The 23,071-nt window shown below is 36.0% G+C and overlaps 2 protein-coding genes across 5 annotated transcripts; both read right to left on the minus strand.

The window, feature by feature from the left end:
* Window positions 1–625: 625 nt before the first annotated feature.
* Window positions 626–2,434, minus strand: LOC132046485 (MDIS1-interacting receptor like kinase 1). The gene has a single exon (XM_059437124.1). The coding sequence runs from the start codon at window positions 2,240–2,242 to the stop codon at window positions 980–982; it is 1,263 nt and encodes a 420-aa protein (XP_059293107.1). The 5' UTR covers window positions 2,243–2,434; the 3' UTR covers window positions 626–979.
* Window positions 2,435–4,542: 2,108 nt separating this feature from the next.
* On the minus strand, window positions 4,543–17,711 carry LOC132046486 (uncharacterized). 4 transcript variants are annotated; one of them, XM_059437126.1, is made up of 10 exons: window positions 17,459–17,711; window positions 12,274–13,147; window positions 11,252–12,087; window positions 10,996–11,157; window positions 10,847–10,901; window positions 10,328–10,476; window positions 9,535–9,621; window positions 8,739–8,867; window positions 6,988–7,125; window positions 4,543–5,088 (listed from the first exon to the last, which is right to left on the minus strand). In XM_059437126.1, the coding sequence occupies exons 1-9, from the start codon at window positions 17,528–17,530 to the stop codon at window positions 7,003–7,005; spliced, it is 2,487 nt and encodes an 828-aa protein (XP_059293109.1). In that variant the 5' UTR covers window positions 17,531–17,711; the 3' UTR covers window positions 4,543–5,088; window positions 6,988–7,002. The 4 variants fall into 4 exon arrangements, with proteins under 4 accessions (XP_059293109.1, XP_059293111.1, XP_059293112.1 ...); XM_059437128.1 differs by having other exon boundaries at window positions 4,544–5,084; XM_059437129.1 differs by lacking the exon at window positions 4,543–5,088 and adding an exon at window positions 6,071–6,316.
* Window positions 17,712–23,071: the final 5,360 nt, after the last annotated feature.

A 23,071-nucleotide genomic window follows, 5' to 3' on the forward strand; every position in this document is an offset into this window, starting at 1 on the left:
GTCTTACCACCCACCAAAAAAAAGATAGTTCTCCTTCCGTTAAAAGAGCCATAGGTTAAATGGAAAGTTAGAGCGCGTACAATGAATGATGTAGCTATGGCTGGTACATATGAGTAAATTGTGGGTAAAAGGAGCATTATCATTCATGACAAACATGTGAAGTCTTGAATGTCACATTTCGTCATCTTTGGACTAGGAAATCTAGTCTTCCTCCTTTTCGTATCCATACAGTACAAGCCAAAACAATTTCCCTAGCGTCATTAAGTAATTGAAATTGAAAAGATTCGACTGACCCTAGAGATATTGTTTTATAGTCCATCCTATTATCTTTATCTCTTGCTTCTTTCCATGCTCAAGAGTCAAGACACGCAAATTCCTTCATGGTAACATTTACTTGCACTACGCTTAATCAACTCAATAACTACGTGACAATTGGCATATGTCTTGAAATATACGTTTATCACTGAACAATAATTATTCAATACACATTCTCCCATTAATTTGGGACTTAACTATAACATATTAGTGTGATGTGGTGACTGAATGAAATAAATTTCTAATATATAAATTTCAACAATAATTGCAGTAACTTGACAACCTCAGCAATATAGTAATAGCAGTGAACTTAACAACCATAACTTAAATTCAGAATCTGCCTTTATTGGCAAATAGAATTTCCTCAGTTGTCCCACTATTACTACTTCACGAGTCACTACAGAACATATTTCTCATGCACGAAATCTTTATTTCTTTCTCACTCAGTCACTCTTCACAAAAATAAGAACATCCATAAGCTACAACCTAGAGAAATACCATAGATCCATCTATAGACCATATCTAAAACCCCATGTGAAGGGGTAAGGTTGGAGAAAAATCCAGAGAGAAAAATACAAAAATATATTTATACAATAAACAATAAAAATACTTAATACAAAAGAAAAAAAATGAAGACCTCGAAGTTACGACATTGTCACACTACTCAAGGAATGATGGGACCAAAAGCCTGACACTCCGATAATGATTTCTGTTCCCCACCTTCACATAAAAATAATCTCAACGGACACCGATACAAACAATTATCTCCTAATCTCACTGTTACCGAACCCGGTTTCAGATCCAACAATGGACCCGGTATAGGTCCGAATAAATAATTTCCACCTAACAATAACCTCTCAAATTGTGACACCCCTTGATCAGGAAACACCATTTTCAATGCATATTGGGTTGGTATCATACCTGATAACTTGTTATTCTCTAATGATAATGATGATAATCTAGGCATTAAACCAAGAAACCCGGGTAATAATCCATGGATCTCATTATTACTCAAGTCTAATGCAATCAACTGACTGCTCTGAAATGAGCTACCCGGTTCTTGAACCGACCCGAATTGGTTACCCGAAAATGTGACCTGTTCGAGTGAAGTGTGAGTGAACAAACTCGCTGGGATCCACCCACTGAGTTTATTATAACTCAGATCAATAACTTGTAGGTAATTAAGTCCCGTTAAACTCACCGGAATGTTACCTTCTATAGTGTTATTTCTCATAACAATCTCAATAAGAGATGCCGGAAAACTCGCCGGAAGTTGACCGGAGATGGAATTATCACTAGCATCAATGAAAGTCAAGTTATTTAACTGACCCAACTCAGGAAACTCACCATTAAGCTTGTTGTTTTGAAGTTCGAGTCTTTTTAAACTCTTGAGACCGTTGAAACTTAACGGAATTGTTCCCTCGAGGAAATTGTTGTCAAGGTAAAGTTCTTCAAGATTTGAAAGTGAACCAAGTGAACTAGGAATTGACCCGGATAGAGAGTTACCTGATAACCCTAGTCTTTGTACACGGGTTAGATTTGATAGTGACTCAGGTACTGATCCAGTGAAGACATTATTTGTTAAGTCTAAGCTTTGGAGATAAGGTAAATTCCAAGAAACAGAAGTGAGTGTGCCAGAGTAATTTGCTTGGTCAAGAGCGAGTTCAGTGACTCGGCTAACATTGGAAATAACTATGTCACAACGAAGACCACAAGTGAATTTTTCACCTAAGAGATTATCACAAGGGTCTACAGAGAAATCCCAAGAAATGAGGCATGAACCAGGTGTCATTGAGTTTGGGTCGACGCTGTTTTTGAGCTGTTTCAAGACTTCAATATCTTGCCAGTGTGTAGTTGAATGTGCATGTAAGAATAGAACATGCAGAACTGTAAGGAACAGGATAGTTGAAGTTGAAAAACGACCCATTTTCTTTGGTAATTTTTTTTTTTTTTCGTAATGAGAATTGAAGAAGAAGCACCTTCAAGATTGGTTTTTAAATGGGTTTCATCAGCATATATTCGATGTGGCTAATGAAGGGAGCAAACAAAGAAGGGTAATAAAAAGGCGAGAAAGGCAGAATAGAACACTTGTCAAGGAGGAGTTTAAAGGAGTATTTGTCTTTTTTCCATTACACTGCTATCTCAACAGTACTGTAAAGAAGAAAAAATGTGAAATTTATTATGTGTAAATAAAAAGTAAAGTTTAATAAAATAAAAAAATATCTACAATTATAAGATACTGGAAAATATTTTAAGAAATTATTTTAGAAGGTAGATATAATTTGGAACAATTTAGATAGGAAACAAGACATACAATTCAAGACAAAAAGTACGGTAAATTTGGCACACACATATATATATATATATATATCTTTTGGTGAGTGGGGTCACGGGTAAAATGTCAGTGGAGTCTACTGTTCATCTAAATTTGCATGTATTTGCTTATTGAAGTAAAGGGAAAATGATAGCTCTCTGTGACACTCCCATTAATTAAATGTTTTATAGGCTAGGGACAAGGGTCCCAATTTGTGGTTGGTTAGTAGCTCAGTCCACAACATTCATCTTTGGTTCCTATTTTCTTCTTTCACGATATCTTTTTCTAAATTCCAATGTTCTCCAGCCAATTGATAGTCTGTTCTTTCAATATTGATCTTTATAACTAACAAAATTAAGTATCAAAATTACTAAACAAAGGGGGCAAGTAGAGGAAATGATGAATACTAGTACCTTATTTCAGCAGCAAATTGCGTTTGCACTGATTGAGAGGCACCTACTTTTAATTGAGTATTAACCACTTTGCTTCGACCTGTTAAAGAGAGCCACCTTCTGATACTCTCGAAAAAGTTAGTACCAATATTTGCCTTTGCGTTTCACTATAGGTGTCATTTCAATTGGTTGATTGCTAATTGTTTCTCTCTGTATTTTCGAAATTAGGAAGGTGTTATTCTACTGAACATAGTTTGAATTTTCCGATTCGTTGGACCAATTTTGCTTCGAGATATTGTCCAGATTAAGTTGTCCAATTTTTTAAAAAAGTAAAATTATTTGTAAAGCGGCCAACCTAAGCTACTGAGACTAGAAATTAATCTGCAGGAAAATTCTATTTCGACCAACAAATGTTAAGACTTAAGACTAATGTGTCCAAACATGAGTTAGAAAGGTGGAATAATTACCCGTGGTTAAACCTATTTTCAGCCAACTGATTTTGGGCAAAACTTCTTAAGACGAATAATTATCATGCTGCACTGAGGAGCAAAATGATTCGATAAATGCTTTTGTAGGTACTAAAGTTGTTTGCTTTGGCTAATCTTTCCAAAAGTACCTTAAAGCATAAAAAAGATATACAAAAATAAACTATACAGTTGGTTTATTTAAACAGATAAATGATCTGAGATATCTATTATTAGAGACTGTAATTAAGTTTTTCAATTTTATTTAATTAAAATGAAAAAATAAAATCACAAAATATGGAGAGAGAATGTTTATGAGATTTTGATCATAAATGTATTGTCGATAATGCATGAGGTTATATTGTCCCCTAATAGTTTGGTAAATATAATTTTTTTTATAGGAAACTTCTATCCCACAGAAATTAAAAACAATTCCAGCTTTTGCCTCTAAGAAAAAATTACTTTCTTCTTCTTCTTTCCTGACAACAAAAAAAAAAAAAAAAGGCCTTCGCCTATTTCAAAGTACTTATTTTTCCTTAAATAAGCACTTTTTTAACAAAATTAAAAGATAAGCACTTTAATCTCCTAAAAGCTTGTCCCGTAGACTAATAATGTATGACTCCATTTTAACAGGTCAAACCTGAATTGGATGCAATGTGAGGCTAAATTTTAAATTTGGAAAAAAAAAAAAAATACGGGTTCTATGTTTTATGGGCGGCCAATCCCTCGGCCATGTTGTGAATGACCTGTTTATTGACTTAACCTATTTTAACTCGTTCAAATTTGACCAAGCTTATCCATTTGATACCACTAATACTTCCAAATATAAGACATTATAATTTATAAGTTCAAGTTGTTCAACTCACAAAAAGGAAAACGTATAATTAGCATCAATGCTCTTTGGATACTTTCTGTTTTGTTTTTTTAGAGTATATCAAGGATTACTTACAACTAGAAAATGTTTAACGAATATTTGGTTGGTCACGATGGAAGAATATCGATGTGCTGTTTAGAAATTCTTATTCATCTGTTATAAGCCTCATTGGTCTGGCATGGCATCTTCAAAGAGACGTTAGGGTCCCAAACATCTTAAGTGCATTATTAAAGACCACATATAAAAGAAGTGAAACAATAAAATAAGGGAACTCTCTACCAAATCACACAGGGAGACGTTAGGGTCCCAAACCTCTTAAATGCATGTTTTTTGTTTTATAAAACAGGTGGAACAATAAAATAAAGGCTCTCTCTACCAAATCACAGTCGCTAGCTCATCTCTCTACCAAATCGGAGAAAAATGCGTCATGATTCACTATTGTCAGTATTAATGTCTTATCTGATTAAACATAGGAGAATTGCTCGCTATGATGTTCGTTATTAGACGTCATTACAGCTGCCAAGTTGGTATTCTAGTCCCTCAGATTGCCAAATCTGCGTGCATTATATGACGTCTCATGATTGCAATTTTTGTCAGCCTCATGTCGAACACTTAAACTCAACGTTCAGTACTCCCATCCGCTATGCGGCAGATTAGTGTACTCCGCGCTAAAGTATGAAAGCATGCGCGGTGCCGTCTCATCGCTCATTTTAGGTACCTAATGACTTCCTTGTTCAGGAGAAGAGACACCAAAATCATCACAAACTTTTTGTATCTAATGGAGTTAAAAAATAGAGTCAAGAGTTCTTTTTTCTCCAGAACAAACTTCTAAAGTTATAACTCAAGAGCAAGAGTTTTTACTCTTACAACAACACCTGCTTCTTGGTCAAGCTAGTCTCGTTTAGAGATTGTCCCAAGGACGGAGTGGGCTTTTCGCGTGGTCTGGCTTAAAAGCAAGTAAACTATTGAAATATGCATAAATATCATTTTTAGCTTCTTACTACAAGCTCTTAGTAACATAGCCTTGCTCTAGTTACATGCATTGCTACTATATCCACTTTTTATTATCTAAATTATTGCATAGATCCTCATGTTTGCATTGCCTTCAAGCAATCTATGAAATTGTTAAATGAACTTCTATATAATTAAAGAGTCAAATACGAGCAATCCAAAAAGAGGTGAATGGTCTTATTTTACCTTGTCAGGAGACATCTTGCTTGTGATGGGAAACTTTTAGTTGTTTCGGGCAACAACGATTGATGTCATGCACCATGTAAGAGGCGCTATCCAATTGGACCTTTATAAGACAGAGGAGGCGAAGAAAGGTGTGGGATGTTCCACTAGCACTCATGGGAATTGTATAAAAAGAGAAGAAAGAAAGCTTTTGAAGGACAGGGAACAATTTTGTAATTTGGGGAATAATCTCTCATCCATTATTTATTTAGGATTGTACCACGATGTTCCAGTTTGTATAGAAGATTGAGGAATAGTCTCTTAACCCGCTTTGACAAAAGAAGCAGAAGGGAATAACAGATGAACAATCTGAACTTCAACAATCGAAAGAAGCTTGGTAGCACTTTAAAATTTAAATGACAAAGACACTATTGGTAGACACCCGGATTTAGGACTAGTTATGATGCAGCATCAACGACAAGATGAGACAGTGCATCAGAAGTCAAAGCTCAAAAACACTAATTGATAGGATCTTTAATAGTAGTTTTAGAGAATGTACAAACCCTAACAGATATGGATATGAACAAAAAAAAAAAAAGATTGATTAGCGCGGTGTCCGGCCAGTTGCGCGCACCTTGACTAATTCCACGAGGTACCTGCTACCTCCCACCAACACAAGTACCAGGTAGCTCTGTCCACCTAGGCTTAGACAGAGGAGAAGAAATAACCCAGTATTTTTTTCTCCATTTGTACTTGAACATGTGACCTCATGATTCTCAACTCACTTCAATGGATATGAACAAGTTACTGGTGCTTTAATACATAATTCTAAGCGGTATAAGATAGAGGAAATTGAGAAAAAATTTAAGATCTCCCGGGGAGAGAATGAAGAGGCGAGAAGGAATCTAATGATATAAATTATAGAATACGTGGGCAATTATCCGTATATCTCCCTTCAGAAAGAAGAAAGAAAGGAGGCAATCTGCATATATAACCCAACCTCTGAAATCCAAGATTAAAAGACTTAGATGTTACAAAATTATCTACAATAAGTTTTGACATTTTTATCGAACTTCTACTCGCAGCATTTACATTTGAGTCGTTTACTCTGGAAGAAAATATTTGTAAATGAAATGCACAACTTTTCTTTTCCATTTAATTTTAAAAAAAAAAAAAAAGCAACGCAGTCATAAATTCTCTCCCAAAAGTATTTACTAAAATAATTCCAGAAGAGAAAAAATAAAAGTCCCAGTGAAACTACACAAGTAGAGATGTAGCAAAGAAACAAGGTAGTAAGGGGATCTTGGGCAGCTTAGATGACCTTTAAACGGGAACATAAAGAGATATTTACGCCTTACACATCCATTAATGAACAGAGGGAACTGATCCTCAAACCAAGGATATTCATTCAACATAAGGTTAATTTACAAAACAGAACAAGGATAACAAAGGTACCTTAAAGGTGTTCCATCATGGTTTCCTTTCAGGTGACCATTCAAATTTGCTATGTGTTCCTTTATTCTGGGCAATGCTGTATATGTACTGCTTGACATACTTAGGGTTCATCTCGAACACAAAACTCATTTCCCGTATCTGTAAAAGTTCAGTATGTTCCATAAATTAATAAATTATAAGACCTCTCCAGCCAAGGAATGTCATAATAGAGAACATTTCAAGATTTTGACCATTTCCAATATATTACAGAGGGGTAATATGAAACGAAGATGCTACAGACCATCTTAGATATATGCAAGTAGCTTAGATGGATTTTCTCTTCATTGTCTTGACTATATAATGCACTCACCAATTATACTCTTGACCACCCCCAATATCCCCCCCTCCCCCGATCAGGGAGGGGGAACAAGTCATAGACGTAAGAAGAAACTGAAATAAAAGGAAAGATCATTGCATGACAGGAAATCTACAAAAGTGTATCTTTTATTTATTGTTTGGGATAAAATTCGCGACCAGGTTAGTCCAAATAAAATTTATCCAGTGTTAGGCAACTTTTTTAGCCGACTCCAGTGATTGAGGTGTCATTTTGTTATTAGGTATCCCTTCCTCGCCCCATAGACTGTTGCTCGGACTCAGGTGGGGGCATCCGATAGGGGTGCAGATCTAGATGTCGGATTCTTCATCAGATAAATCTTAGGATTCCAAGGTATGGATCCACGTGCGGATACGGGTGCTCGCGTACAACCGATAAATGTATATTACAACAAACAAAAAGTATATATTTCAATTAATTGGGGTTATCGAACTAAAACTAATTAAATTTACTTATTTATAAACACCTAATACTTTATCCATAAGATAGACCTCCTTTGTCTTTGTGATAGCGAAACGGAGATCCCAATGCATGGAGTCGTGGTTGTTGGTCAAAGCAAAGGAGTGAGGAGCGTGTTGGTCAACTTACTATACAAATAAACACCATCTAAGAAAAAGATTGATGCATAGAATTGATATAACTAACGACACTTAATTTGGGGATTAACGGTTGTTGATTGATTGATTGAAACACCACCCTAGTACGGCTAGAGGTCCCAAATATTTATCAAACTAACAGGAAATTTTGTTTAGTCTGCTCTGAAGAGAAGGTCTAAGAGTTCGATTTCTTTTCAGTTGCCCTTTCAAAAAACATCTTTCCAGTTGCCCAGTTTGTTGTCAACAGTAAATATAACAATTTTAAGGTTTTGTTGTTTCCAAAGAGACTTCTCTTATCATATTAAGGCAGTGGATAAAAGATAAGCTCTGCCCAAGGTCACGTTGGAAATAAAAGATCTATAATACTACTAGCCAAATGTTGGATTCAAAAATCCTACTAGCTAACAACCAATTATTCAGTTCGTTATCTCAGTCTATCATGTAGGATGTGCAAAAACCATTTAATTTACCATTCTTTATTGTCGTAATGTGATCAAGAATGTGTTTTATACATTAACTTTCAGCAAATGCTTTGTAATTTTAATTTATCATACCTCAACTCATAGTCTGGAAATACCTTGGATAGTTTGAACATCCTTATTTCATTGACATGAAAAGCAATGTGTAATATTTGCTTATACAGAAGATCTCAGGCAATTAAATAATAAGGAACAAGATCATAGGAAGAAAGTGTTATTAACCGCAAAGCAGAACTTCCAAGACCTAAATGTAGGTAATATGCAAGAAAATTTGTCCCTTTAAGGTAAGGAGAGTGAACATACCTCTATCACACAACTACAGCTAAGGGTCAGATACTGCCCACTATCAACAGATTTGCCATTCACTGCTATTGCGCACCTCCCAAGATTCTTCAGACTGAAGGATCCATCCGATTCCATCTTGATGCTTGCCTAAGTACGAAAACATGGAGAAATGACCAAAAAAAGGCCTTCCATCAAATGCAAAACTATAAGATGGCATAACATATAACTGTATTTTCCAAGGAAATTCATAAGCTGGCATAGAAGGCATTCTTATCTAAAGGAGCTTTGAAATATCTAACTCCACCAAAATGATTTCAATGAAAAAGAGATATTGTTTAGAACTGACTGTTTCATAATATGTCTAAGAGACTATGCCACATAGGATTAATTTCATCACCGTGTCTTTTCACCACCAAGTGCTATTACCTGGTTTATCCTTAAGCGTAACCACAATTTTGTTTAAGACATCATCAGCCAAACACTGTGACTTCCTGTGCTTAATAACACAGCATAAGTTATTAAGTAAGAAACCTGAATAGCCTTTGTGTGTTTTTAGCGACATCACTTCTATGCTCGTACATTATTACATTGAAAGAATGAAAAAGCCCGAAGAAAATCCTTCACTTGAGTGTTAACATCAAGTTGTAGCGTCAAAAGGCACTTAAAACAAAGTCACAACACAATGCCACATATTGTTTGACATGCCTCCTTTACATAGAGTACATTCACACAGAACTATGTTTCAAGTACTCTAACATCGTTCTTAAAAAAGTCATAATAGCATAACATAGAAGATGATAACAAAATATTCTACCTGACGCCGAGATATTTTGTTAGCACGGCCTTCTTTTCGTAAATCAATGTCAACCTCAACATCATCAGTGGATCTTCCAAGTATGACCTACAAATACACAGGCAAAATGGATAAGAATTGCAATTATCAGGGCCTGATTTCCCCTACAAAATCTGCAAAACCATATAGTGTTGAACTCCACCACGAATTACATGGGAAGTCAAACTCCTCCCTAACCAAAAGTTTCTCATAGAAGGACTTCACCTAGTTCTGAATTCAGTATAAGGTATTTTAGCAATTTTCTATTTTGTAATAATTTTTCCCCGAAATCCAGTCAGCAAACTCTCCAGCCAAGTTTCCTAATAGTCTTTGAGGTCAAGTTACACGAGGTACCTTCATAGGAAGAAGAGATTCATCCATATAAATTATATGTATCTTTCAGCTTAATGGTGGAAAAAATTTGATCTCTCAATGAAGCTTATGTAGCTTCTTTGGTGCATATGCGACCGGGGGGGGGGGGGAGGACTTTTTCGTGCTCATTGTATTAAAAGGAGCAAGAAGATTGTCCCAAGAGGGAGCAATTACATAGCCACATGAAAATATCGGAAAATCAACTACACTATTAAAACTAAAACCTCAAAGGAACAGCGACGTGGAAAATAGAAATCATAGTGTGGAAGAGCAATTCCCCAGCAGAAAGAAGACAAATAAATAGATAGGGGGAGGAGGGGAGGAGCTACGCTGAAGGAGAAAGCTTCAATATAATCAATCAATTGAATAACAAAAGATGCAGGTCACAATCTGCGATATTTACCTCAGTCTTCCGGATGTAATGCCTCAGATGACGGCCATATAGGATGGCAAAGGCTCCTCGAGGCGTCATGTCTCTTCGCAAACCAGAACGAACACACTGTTCCAACCTTATGGTTGTCCTTCTAAAGTCTTCAGACTGATACTTTGACTCTGAATACCACATAACCAACAGTTCAAGCTTACAAAATCTACTCCATGTAGCATAATAATATGCATTTTCTTTTTCACTTTAAGTAGCTTCACCATATAACACACCCATGGCTACTTAAGTAATCAGGATTTTTTTTGCTATGTCAATTACAACATTAGAGAGTCACACCCCTGTAAATGTATGGATGACTAAATATGGATGTAATCTTTGTACAAGATTGGCACATCAATCATGAGAAGAAGAGCAAACAGATGTGAGAGTGATACCACAGAGAAGGAACATCAAGTTTTACACACTTGGTACTGTACATGATTTATCTCCACTAAAAGCTATAAATGAATAAACTCCATTCAATTTCAAAGAATTTACCTTGCCTAGTTGCATATGAGTCTTGATCATGTGGATCTAAGTCCATCTCTAGTATCTGACAAGCGAAATCGCAAAATCAAAAGAATATTATCTCTACTTCGGTAACCCTACAGATGAGATTAGCTTAAAGAAAAAGCTTCAAGAATTACCATAGCTTCAACATCAGAAAAATAAGGTACGTCATCATCGCTCTGAGGATCTTCCACTTCTGATGTTGAAGGGTTAATTGTTGGCTCTGTAATAGCTACCCTGACAGAAGTTGATTCACCACATTGTTGTGCCTCGATGAAAGTAGCTGGGGTGTCCCCCACCTGCCGTCAACCAATAAGCAGATTTGAATGTTTCATACAAAGAAGGTAAGTAACTCACGGAAGAAAGTATATATAATATTTCATGTTTTGTTACCCCTCTAACTCTAGCAATATTCTCCTCTCGCACATCATTTTTATATACTTCTGGGTTTACAGGCAATGATTTGCTTTGACCTGCGACTCCAACACCCTTGTTAGCAGCACCAGGAAGGACCGGTAAAACAATAGTACCAGACACCTTTAAATGGGCTGTACTACCAGCGGCTGGCTGCACTGGCCGTGTTTCTCCAAGGATGTTTGGTCCAACCTTATTAGTCCATGCAAAAGACTTGCCAGAATCTTTTTCACGAGTGAAGGAGCTAACTCTTTGTTCACTTTTATTACAAGCCGATGACAGGTCCATGGAACTTTGACCAACTGGTTGAGTCGCGGTAGAAGCAAATGATGTGGAAGGGTGGATAAGCAAGAAGATATCATCGTTACAAGGAATCTCTGTGTCCTCGGTGTTAAGGGTACAGAGCATACTCCCATCAACAGGCTGTTTTATATCAGTACTTGATGCTGATGTGGATGGCACATTAACTTCACAATTAGATCTGACACCTTGACCATGTAGAGAAGAATTTTCCGCTTCTGATCCCAAAGGATGCAAATCATCAGGAACTGTAATATTTGTGTTTGATTCTTTGACTACTTCAGATTCATGGTCGTCTGAAACTCCTTCTGGAATATCACTAGGAGAATCTGGGAGGAGCTTAAGATTCGCTTTACACAAGTTGTCCGCTGAATCCTTCGCATCCACCTCCAAAAGGATATCATCCTCATTTGAAAGGTTTAAGAGGGAATCTGGGAGATCCATGAATTCACCATCTGAGGTAGCTGATGAATCAATAAAATCAGTGCTACCAGTCCTGGCTCCCAACATAGCTCCTGCAATGACAACATCATACACACATGAACGCTTATCATTACTATTGCTATCATTAGTATATGACCTTGTTAATGGCTTATTTCATATCTCCAAGACACATACTGCTACATTTTCCATTGTATTCCAAAGAGGGAGAATAGACTGAACAGATGGAAATTCCACTGTATGAAATGAAGAGTTCTCACCTGACTTTGGGGAGTGAGAATGCTGTCCACTTCTAAATCCACAAGGACCACTACATATATTTTGACGGTTGTCACTCCTTGAATGAAAAGTGGACAACTGTTTTCCTTCAGGAATACTGAAGATCTTTCTCTCAGGAGATAACTGTGATAAGCGAGGCCTCTTAACAGCTGAGCAACTTTCATAGTCAATGGAGTTGTCTTTAAAAACATCAGGAATTTCTCTGTCTTCCATATCAGGCTGAAAAAAATTCCTCCCCTCTTCTCTTAATGAATTGGAAAGGTCCTCCGCAAACCTTCTGTCTCTTAGAATTGCATCTGAACTATTATCGTCTACTGAAATTGAACACCTATTATTATAGGCTATATGAGAATCAGCCATGGCAGAGGTGACAGGCATATCTGCAAGTGCTTCTGGGAAAGCATTGCGCAAGATATCCAGATCTGATTCTTGAAGCCCAAGGTCATCTGAGATACAATTCCCATCACGAGCCTGAGCATCAATTCTGACATGCTGCCTAAAATCAGTTCCATGTCCATTGCAATCATGTAGATTTGGCTCATCTAGAAAGCCTATATCAGTGGAGTTGAAAAATTCACTTCGAAATTTCTTCCGCATCGTATAGTATTGTCTACGAATGCTGTCCACTTTCCTCTTTCGAACAACATCTTTGCTTCCTTTAAGATTTTCAGATTTGTTAAACTTTGACACTGGATTGATCCCTGAATGTTCAAGCTCAACCATGCGAGCAGAAGCTAAAGCTGCAACATCAGAGTCATACAGAAGAGAATCCCAACGATCCTTTAGTTCTTGCAACGTGAATCTGCGGGAAAATCGTACTGCTCCTTTGGCAAGTGCTTCTAAAGATGCACCAGCCTGCAAGCAAACAAGGAAAACCAAGAAAGTTTATTTTGAAAAACAATAACAACAACAATTATGCCTCAATCCCAAGCAAGCTGGGTCGACTGTATAAATCCTCACACCATGTTACTCCATATAAACTCATCTCAGGCAAATATTATACAAAATAATAAGATAAAAAGTACTAGAAGTTCGTTATATTTTTCTTGACGTATAAATGTTTGGACTACTAAATAACTCCTAGAAAAGCATAGGGCGTAAAGTAAAGTGCTAACATGACTAAAACATATTCTCAACTAATAGGTATTGCCTATATAGATTTTTTTCTTCCATTGTGCCATATATTTCGCTAAATGTGCATAAATCTCAAGAGATTGACAACTTCCTTCCCGGTGATTTTAAATCTATCTTTTCCCCTTTTAACACCTTCACACACCATGGTTTCACACCTAATGGAATGGTACCTCTTCAGGTCGACGCAAGGCATGACCAAACCATCTCTAGTGACCTCTCATTTTATAATTTACTCGATGTGTGCTGCTATTTTCTCACAAATGTGGTCATTTCAAATATTGTCTCGGCTTGTATAATCACACATCCATCTTAGCATCTGCATCTCTGCGCCATTTTATTGGACTTTCTGGACTTCCAACAGCTCAACATTCCCTCCCATATAACATTGTTGGTCTTATAACTGTTCTATAGAACCTATTTTTCACTTTGGTAGGCATCCTCTATCGTGTAACACCTAGGCCGAACCTTCCGATTTTGATTCTATGTGTAACATATTAGTCATCATTTCATTTTCTTGGAACGACGACCTGAATACTAAACTGTTTGCACTTAGGCCTCATTTGTTTAAAATTAAGAAGTCTGAATCTGAATGCACATCTGAATCATTAATATGTTGATTCTAGATCTGAACACTGAATGATTAAGACTGTTTGTTTTTCAACATCTTAATGTGCACAATTTATTTATTTATTTGTTAAACACAATAAATATACAATTTAAATAAAAAGTAAGTAAATATTAAAAAGATATAAATTTAATAAAATAAAATTATTATTTGGAAAAAAAAAAACATTTTGTTCTCTAGTAACCCTGAACGAGAATAATCTTTTATCTCAAAATTAATCAAAGCGGAAAAAAAAAAAGAATTTCAACTTTGACCCCTAGGCTCAAACACAGTGATATCCACCACTTCCATAACCCTTGACACCCACCATCATATTTGAACTTTCAAATCTCCAGTGAAATCCTTTTCTAACCTCCAAAACTTTCAAAGAAGAAAGTGATTCTTTAGAATTTTGCTGCAGAGAAGACCTTTAGTGATTAGGGTTCATGTTTTTTCTTTGTTCTTCTGGTTACGCTTCATGTTTTATTCCTTTGTTCTTCAGGTTATGTTTTAGAGGTTGTAAGTTTCAATCTTTGAGATGATTGCTGGCAGAAGAGATTTGTAATTGAGTTCTTTAGGAATAAAGATAAGTTAATAGTAGAAATTGGGGACGGATCGTTGTAGCCATTTTCATTTGTCCGATAAATAGTTTCTAGCTTCCTATGTTTTAGATGATTGTTCGACAATGGAGGAGAGAGGAGAGATGAAGGTATTGTTAGCCATGGATGATATAAATCTACAGGGAGATAACAACGGAGAAGACGAGAAGTTTATTCCGTAATAATTGAGAAAATAACATTTAAAAAATAAAAGAGCAAGGAAAGGGTCTGAATGATTTTCAGACTTTGTCCCAGATCTGAACGAATCAGCTCTATTCAGATGTATTAAGTGGGTAAATCTTAATAAAAGCAAATGCAATTAATGGGCTGGGCTCTTAATCATTCAGATTCAGACCCTCATTAAGTGCAAACAAATGAGGCCTTGGGCACTCCAATCCCGTCTAATCTCACCTCTATTTCACTCTTCTTATGTTAACTAAACTGGCAGTGTATTTATTCAGTCTTGCTGATAAGACTAGGCTATGAGTAACAATTACACTTAGAGTGCTGATAAAGAAATTAGATGTGGAGTAATCATCTCCAAGACAACAGTAGTCGGTGAAAAGATAGAGACAGACGTTACTTCAAATTAAATAACTTAAGTATTTCTATCAACTAGCCAACCAGCAGACAGCCATTTTCTTTTTCTTTTTTTTATATGTGAGCCAAGGTAAAGATAGAAACATATTAATTATGGCTAGATGGAAATAAAAAAATATAGAAAGCAGATCCGGTTCACGGAGAGACAACTAAATTCCACAGCTAGCCTTAGCGGACAAATTGAAAAACTGCTAGTTCCAAGTAAAACAGTAAAGAGGCACAATGAGGCTCAGAGATAATCGTCAAATAGAAGAACTGGAGTACCAGTAGCTAAAGCAATCACTGTTAAGCTATTAGCAACAAATTAATATCTTCTTTCGAAGGCAAAAAGATTTTCAAATCTCATAATTTACGATCAATTCATTCAACATTTCCTTTTTTAGAGGACAAATATTCACATCTACATTATTGCTCCGAGCAAGATACAACTTATTTAAACAGAACAATTCATAAAAAGAAATCCTTCTGTGGGATTACGTGTAATATATATTTACTTACGTTACCAATTATCAGTTCTTGTTCATTGGAATTGGACGCATAAGCGTCTTTTGGGACATTCTTTAAACAATAATGGCATAAAAGTGTCTACAATGACATGATCCATAAATATACAAAAAATAGATTATCTTATTCTAAACACATCTCACACTCCCAATCTGCTCGGAGCCAGAGGTGTAGCTAGCATTATAGGTACGACCGTACGGGCTCAATTGAACACATAACTTACATAAGTTTCGACAAGGAGCATAAATTTATGTGTAAAAACTTACTAAAATTATAATAAGTAGTAGATGAACCCGTAACTTTAAAAATATAATTGGTTCAACGCAATGCATCTTAAGATTAAACCCATAGAGTTTAAATCCTGGATCCGCCTCTACTCGGAGCTAAAACGTCCCATCACGTAATAAGCAATTACTAGAACAATAAACACCTAAAATTCACGGAATCTCTAACATCATTTTGTTAAAACTCGGTCTTCTCCTCTTTAACCCCAATTTACAACCTTTTTTTAAAGAGAGTGAGTTTTTTATCAGTCTTATGTGCCTTGCATTTCCGGCAAATTAGCTACCTTAAACGCTCTTCATCCCTTAGCATTTCTATATCATCACTATCAAGTTAATTTCATATGTTAAGATAGAGAGCTGATTAATTAGCGCACACATGCAAAATGAAAAACAATTGGGCCGGAAATACAATAAAGCGAAAAACACGGATTGATCACAAATTTACGCGAAGGTAAATAAACTGTAACCTCAACAACAGCGACATACCCAGTGTAATCCCACAAGTGGGGAGGGTAGGAGTACGGTCTTCCTCAACAACAACAGCGACATACCCAGTGTAAGTGGTGAGGGTAGGATGTACGCAGACCTTACCCCGACCTTTGTGGATAGAGAGGCTGCTTTTGATAGACCTTGTCTCGAAAAACAGCAATCACTGTTTAGCTATTAGCAACAAATGACGCGTAAGTGTCTTCGGAAAAAGTAAAGTCTAAGCGCATGTGGCACGAAAAGGAAATCCTATTTCAGTAAGACTTGATCTGAATCGTTATTCAGATTCAAGTTGGTTTAGTGAGGGCGACCGCGAAAGTCACCGAATGGGGACATTTTTTAAACAATAATGACATAAAAGTGTCGAGAATCACATGATAACTAGATCCAAGGGTGGACCTAGCTCATCGGGTGCGGGTTCGGTCGAACCCGGTAGCTTTGGTCCAAACCTCATATTGTATTAAAAATTCATTGAATATATACAAATTATTTTTAGAACCCATTAACTTTAAAAAACTAAAATTCCGAACCCACAAACGTCAAATCCTAGCTTCGCCTCTAGATCATCTTATTCTAAGCACATCTCACACTCCCAATCTGCTCGGAGCAAAAACTTCCCATCATGTTATAAGCCACTACTAGAACAACAAACACCTAAAATTCACGGAATTTCTAGCATACTATACCCAGTATTCTCCTCTTTAAGCCTACAACAATTTTTTAAGTGTGGCTTGCATTTCCGGCGAATTAGCTACCTTAAACACTCGTCATCCCTTAGCATTTCTATATCATCACTATCAAGTTAATTTCAAGTGTTAGATTTAAGCTCTGCAATTTTTAAGAAAAATTAGAGCACACATGCAAAATGAAAAACAATAGGCTGGAAATACAACGAGCGGAAAAAAAAAAAATTATGCGAAACAAATAACGTCCACTTGCAAATATAAATTGTTACCTCGACAGCGTTCTTCAACAAGAGGTCATCTTCGGGAATCCATGAAACGGGAACTGGAACAGCAGTTTCCATCTCCACTTTGTAAACCCTAGAATTCAGGTTGATTCCAGTACTATAAAAGCTATATCATTCTCAATTCTGATTCGATGGAGCGATAAAACTGATTTTCGGAAGTGGATTGTGGAATATTGAAGTACTTCACGGTGATGGTGTGGAATTGGTACTTTGGGTGAGAGAGTGACAGAGAGATTCGGGAAATGTTTTTATAGCTTTTTGCCTGGAGAGCGTTGTCACGACGCGGGTAACGTTCGTCACGGAATCCTGATTTTTTAACTTTCTCCGTTACCGTATTTTACTTTAACATCCCTTTTTCTTTACTCGATTTTTGAAACATTTAAATCTTTACTTGTACGGTATGATTTTCGTTGTTTCCTTGTGAAAATAAGATAATATGGACTTAGGGATCATAAGAAAGATCTAATAAGATCATTGTAATTTCAACTTGATGTTATTACTCCAATTATGATATCTTTTCCATTAGGCCTCATATTGTAATGCTCAGATTTTATGTTAATAAAAGAGCGGATCTAATATCAAGACACTTGAGAGAAAAAACTAGTATTATCTTTAAAAATTCTCGGCCAAACAAGTTTTTTTTTTTTTTTTTTACAGAGAGTCGATGTTACAAGTTAGATTTTATTTGAATCGTTTCCTTGTTTTAATTTATTCAAGTTACAGTTGTTATTAGCCGTTTAATTGAGCTGATTAGTTAAGTATTAATTAGTTAAAGTCGGTTACGAAGTTGTTAGAAGTCACGTGTCAAGTCTCTGAATTTTCCGGAAGTTAGTTAAAGTTGGTTACGAAGTTGTTAGAAGTCACATGTCAAGTCTCTGAATTTTTCGAAAGTTAGTTAGTAACCGATTTTCCCCCAAAAATCCCTTAGGAGGGATCGAACTGAATCATTTGTAATCGTCTTTGAATTATTATGCAGTAAAGGAAATCTCTTTCTTCTTCTGTATTTTCTCTCACGGATATATGTTCAGGAAAAACCCTTTTCCTTAGGATGTTTCGATTCTTTTTCTTTAATTTCTTGAGATCGTATCATTGGTATCAGAGATAATCGATTCACACATAGGGCCGCGATTCAGAGTGCTAGCCTGTGTGTCGGGATTGGTGACCTGGAGTTAAGAGGAGTGTCAGTCGTGACCAATAAGGTCGTTACTTGTCAAGCGGGCGATTGTTATTTGCCAGTTATCTCTCATCGGTTAAAGAAAGAAATATTAATTGGTTTATAGGTTAAATGGACTCTCCCACCTATCAGACTAGTCTTTTGGGTTGAGCTCTCATATTTGGTCTACAACAACCGACAAGGACTTCCATTAATAACTGGCCGTTTTAATCCTTTGGAACAACTGGTGTATTTAATTTAGGCAAAATACATCAAAACCCCCCTGAACTATACCCGAAAAGTCGATATCACACCTAAACTATACGGCGACCTATTACACACCGAACATTTAAAAAGTGATATTAATACCACCCGACAGTCACGTGGCACAAATTATAAAAATAATTGAAAAATAAGCGCGTTTTAATTAAAATTTATTTATTATTTTCTTTTTTAATTACAAAATATATATTTTTATAATCCCCACCCACCCTATCCCCACCCTTCCACCCGACCCAACCCTCTTCTTCTTCATCCCCAACCTATGCCACCCTCTCTTCTTCATCCCCCAACCCAACCCGCCAACCCCCACTCCATCTTCATGCCCCTCCCCCTTCTCTTCATCCCCTGTTTTTTTTTTTTTTTTTATTCTCTCTCCTCCGTTCATGCCACCACGCCGCCGCCCTATTGTGGTGTTTTTTTTTTTTTCGAAATTCTTGGAAGGGTAGTTCGTGCAACCCTTCTTCACCCATTTGAAGGCGATTCGTCAAAATTGGAAATTTCTTCATTGTTGTCACAAAAAAATAAACAATGAAGAAAATTTTCCATTTGAAGAAAGCGTGCAATGAAAATTTCCCATTTGAAGGGCGTCAGTGCAATATCTTCATTGTTGTTAAAAGTTCATTTGAAGGGCAATTCGTGCAATTTCTTCATTGTAGTTACGCATTGTTTCTTAATCTTGGATAAATTTGAGTGTAAGTGGGACGAAAATACTTCGGATTTGTTCAATTGGTCAAGGTGAAATGGAGAAAAAAGAAGATGAAGGATTTTAGGGCTGTGGAGTGGCGTTAGAGGAGAAGAAGTCGTGGTGGTGGTGGTGGAATGGGAGTGGAGGAAATGAAGATGAAAAGAAGGGGGGGGGTCGTGCTAATGGAGATGAAGTGAAAAGGGAAAACTTTTTAAAAAACTTCATCTCCATGGGGAGATGAAGTGAAGAAACAAACAGGGAAGGCAATGAAGAAGACACAATGAAAAGGGAAAAAGTTTTTTAAAACGTGGGGCCCACAAATAAATAAGTAAAGAGAAAAAAGCAAATAACGTGTTGTCGACGTGTCGCGCGCGTGTATCTTGAAACACCTTTTCACATGATTTTCGGTTAAATGTCGTAGGGGGTAAATAATATCACTTTTTTATATTTCAGGTGTGTAATAGGTCGTCCGTATAGTTTAGGTGTGATATCGACTTTTCGTGTATAGTTCAGGGGGGTTTTGATGTATTTTGCCATTTAATTTATCGATAGTAAATTAAAAGAGTGGTCGGGTCCAAAGTAACCCCGAGAAAGCAAGGGAATCCATTCTGCTCAGTTTTTTTTTCTTTTTTGGTTTCCTATCCGGTGTTCGGTGCCCGCATTGAAGCGTGACTAATCCGGATTTCATGCAGCATAGGGCCCATTGTGGGAAGCGCTCCCTACCAAGATTTTTTCATATCCAAGGCTCAAACCCGAGACTTCTAGTTAAGGGAGGAGCAACCTCATCCGCTGCAGCACATTCCTTTGATGGTTAAGTAAGTCAGTTGATTGAATTTTTTTTATTTTTTATTTCGTTAATTGCATGTAACATTATAATCCCTCCGTTTCAATTTATGTGAACCTATTTTCTTATTAGTTCGTGCCAAAAAGAATGATCTCTTTCTAGATTTGGAAACAATTTTCCTTTATGCAATGATTTATAGCCACGCAAAATATATGTGACTCATTCAACACCACAAGTTTAAAAGTCTACTTTCTTTCTTAAACTCCGTGCCCAGTCAAATAGATTCACATAAATTGAAACATATGGGAGTATAATATTAACAAAATATGTTGTTTGTGGGTGTAATTGCCCACTATTTGGGATAGTCTTAGTAGGCGTTTGGAGATGCGATTTCATCTCATGAGAAGAAATCAGCGTTTGGACATGCGATCTCATCCCAAATCATTCAAAAAAATATGATTTGGGATTCCAAATCATGATTTCAAATGTAAAAGCTGACGCATAATTTTATATTTTGTAAAAATAGATCCATAAGTTGGTGTGTGTATATATATTTACCAATCATATTTACCAACCATTAATATCAAATATTAAAAGATCTACAAGTTGGTAATATATTTATAACAAATTTATTCTTACCAACCATGTGAGAGGATTCTATTAAAGAGTGGTTACACTACAATTCATGTTCAATTTTTCATTTTATTGAACTAAAGTTTGATCAATTGATGTTGTATTTTTTTATAAAGGCCTTTTAGTAACGTATTAATTTTGTTATGGACTATGACTTGTTCATTTGGTAAGACTGTATACGAATTAGGAAAGTTTTGATGATTTTCACAACTTGTGAGGTTTTTATGTCTATAAAAAAATACAACTTAAGAAATCCAAATTGCATGTCCAAACCAGACTTCAACTTCAAATCATCATGATTTTATCTCAATATTTTAAATTATATCCAAACGGCTCCTTAGTAAAAATTGTTCCTAAAGTATCTGCCCAAACAATCTCATATGCAAAAACTAGGGGAGCTATTAAAATTCTATTTTTTTTTTTTGGAAATGGCTATTTTAGTCCTTGTGCTAGTCCTATTTTAGTTCCTGTGATATCTGACTAAGCACATTTAACCTTCAATTAAGTAATGCGTGTGGTTGTAGTCCTTTTACTAACGGAACCAAACTAGAATAACAGACTGTTTAAATCTACGAAGGGCAATTCGGTATTTTCAAGCTAAAACCTTCCAAGACAAAACAGAAGATTCGTTCGTCTTGAATTTGTTATTGTCGAAGCTTATATATGATCAAATCATGCATATTTTCATAATATAAAATCACGACGCAGTTCATGGCTAGATTGGGTGTATTTTGCTCCGATTTTCTGTATATTCGAAGTCTATTCTCAATTTTTTTTATTCAATTTAAGCCTTTTTTTGAGTCCAACATATTTTTTCTTGGATTTATCTTTTGATACTTCTTCATTAATGTGAAACCTGTTCATTCCTTAAATATAATTGTGTCAGATTCGTAATAATCAAAACAAGTTATAAGTCAGTTACGATTTGATGGTAATTTGTGAGGATTGTGAAAATATAGAAGATGTCGCAGAAGTCGAGAACCATAACCTCGAGCAGCCGCTGCAAATGCTTCCAACTTCACTGTAGCTAGATTTTGTAACTTGCAATTTTAGTGTATCTAAAATTGGAATGGAGAAAGTGCAGATGATTAAGAAGGCTATGGTGGCACTTAACGAGAAAAAGAAGATTTAAGTTCGTATCCAATTGTAAAGTAAATGGAACACAATCACAATGATAAGTTACTAGTGAACCTCAAAAAAAATTTGGTCTTCAATAGAAGAACTCTGCGGCAAAGGAAGAAAAAGGGATTCATTGTATGGCGGATAATCTAATCAAAACGGTAGGTCTTGGAAGTTTTTAGCTTGAAAATACCGAATTGCCCTTCATAGAGTTAACAATCCGTTATTCTATTTTGGTTCCGTTAGTAAAAGGACTAAAAACACACGCATTACTTAATTGAAGGTCAAATGTGTTTTGTCAGATATCATAAGGATTAAAACAGGAATAATACAGTAATACGGGACCAAAATAGCCATTTTCCCTTTTTTTTTTCTTTTCTTTTCAAAAAGCTGAATCCTAGCCCCTTCCTTAGCTCTAGCTCTGTCAACTTCTACATTAGTGACCTGCAGATAATTGAGTTATAAGATAGATGTCCACGTGCAATCATATTTACTATCTCAATTGAATCAATTGCTATTCTAGCAGCATTGGTTGTAATCATTAATAATTTGCGGTCTCTACAAAAATGATAACAATTCGGCAAGATTGTTAGCTGTACGAGGGATTCATTGACTCTACCTAGAGCTGGAGCTGTCAATATGAGTTTAGCCCGCAAGATTAGTCCAATCCAATCCTTTATTTAAATAGAGTTAGGTTAGAATTTTTTTGGCCCATATAGAAGTAAATTTCCAAAAGTCCAGAAGAATTTTTCTTGGCCGCCGCATATCAAGAGTTAATTTGAGTGATGGCAATCCCTTGAGGCCAGAAAAGAATAATAAATTAATTAATTTTTAAAAAGTATAAGTAAATTAAACAAAAAGATAAAAAGTATTGAAAAAAAAAATGTACTTGCTACTAAGTAGTAAATTAGAAACTAGAGTAATACTTTTTAGTCTTAGAAT

The sequence above is a fragment of the Lycium ferocissimum genome, chromosome 2 (assembly GCF_029784015.1).
Source record: "Lycium ferocissimum isolate CSIRO_LF1 chromosome 2, AGI_CSIRO_Lferr_CH_V1, whole genome shotgun sequence".
NCBI classification, from domain to species: Eukaryota; Viridiplantae; Streptophyta; class Magnoliopsida; order Solanales; family Solanaceae; genus Lycium; species Lycium ferocissimum.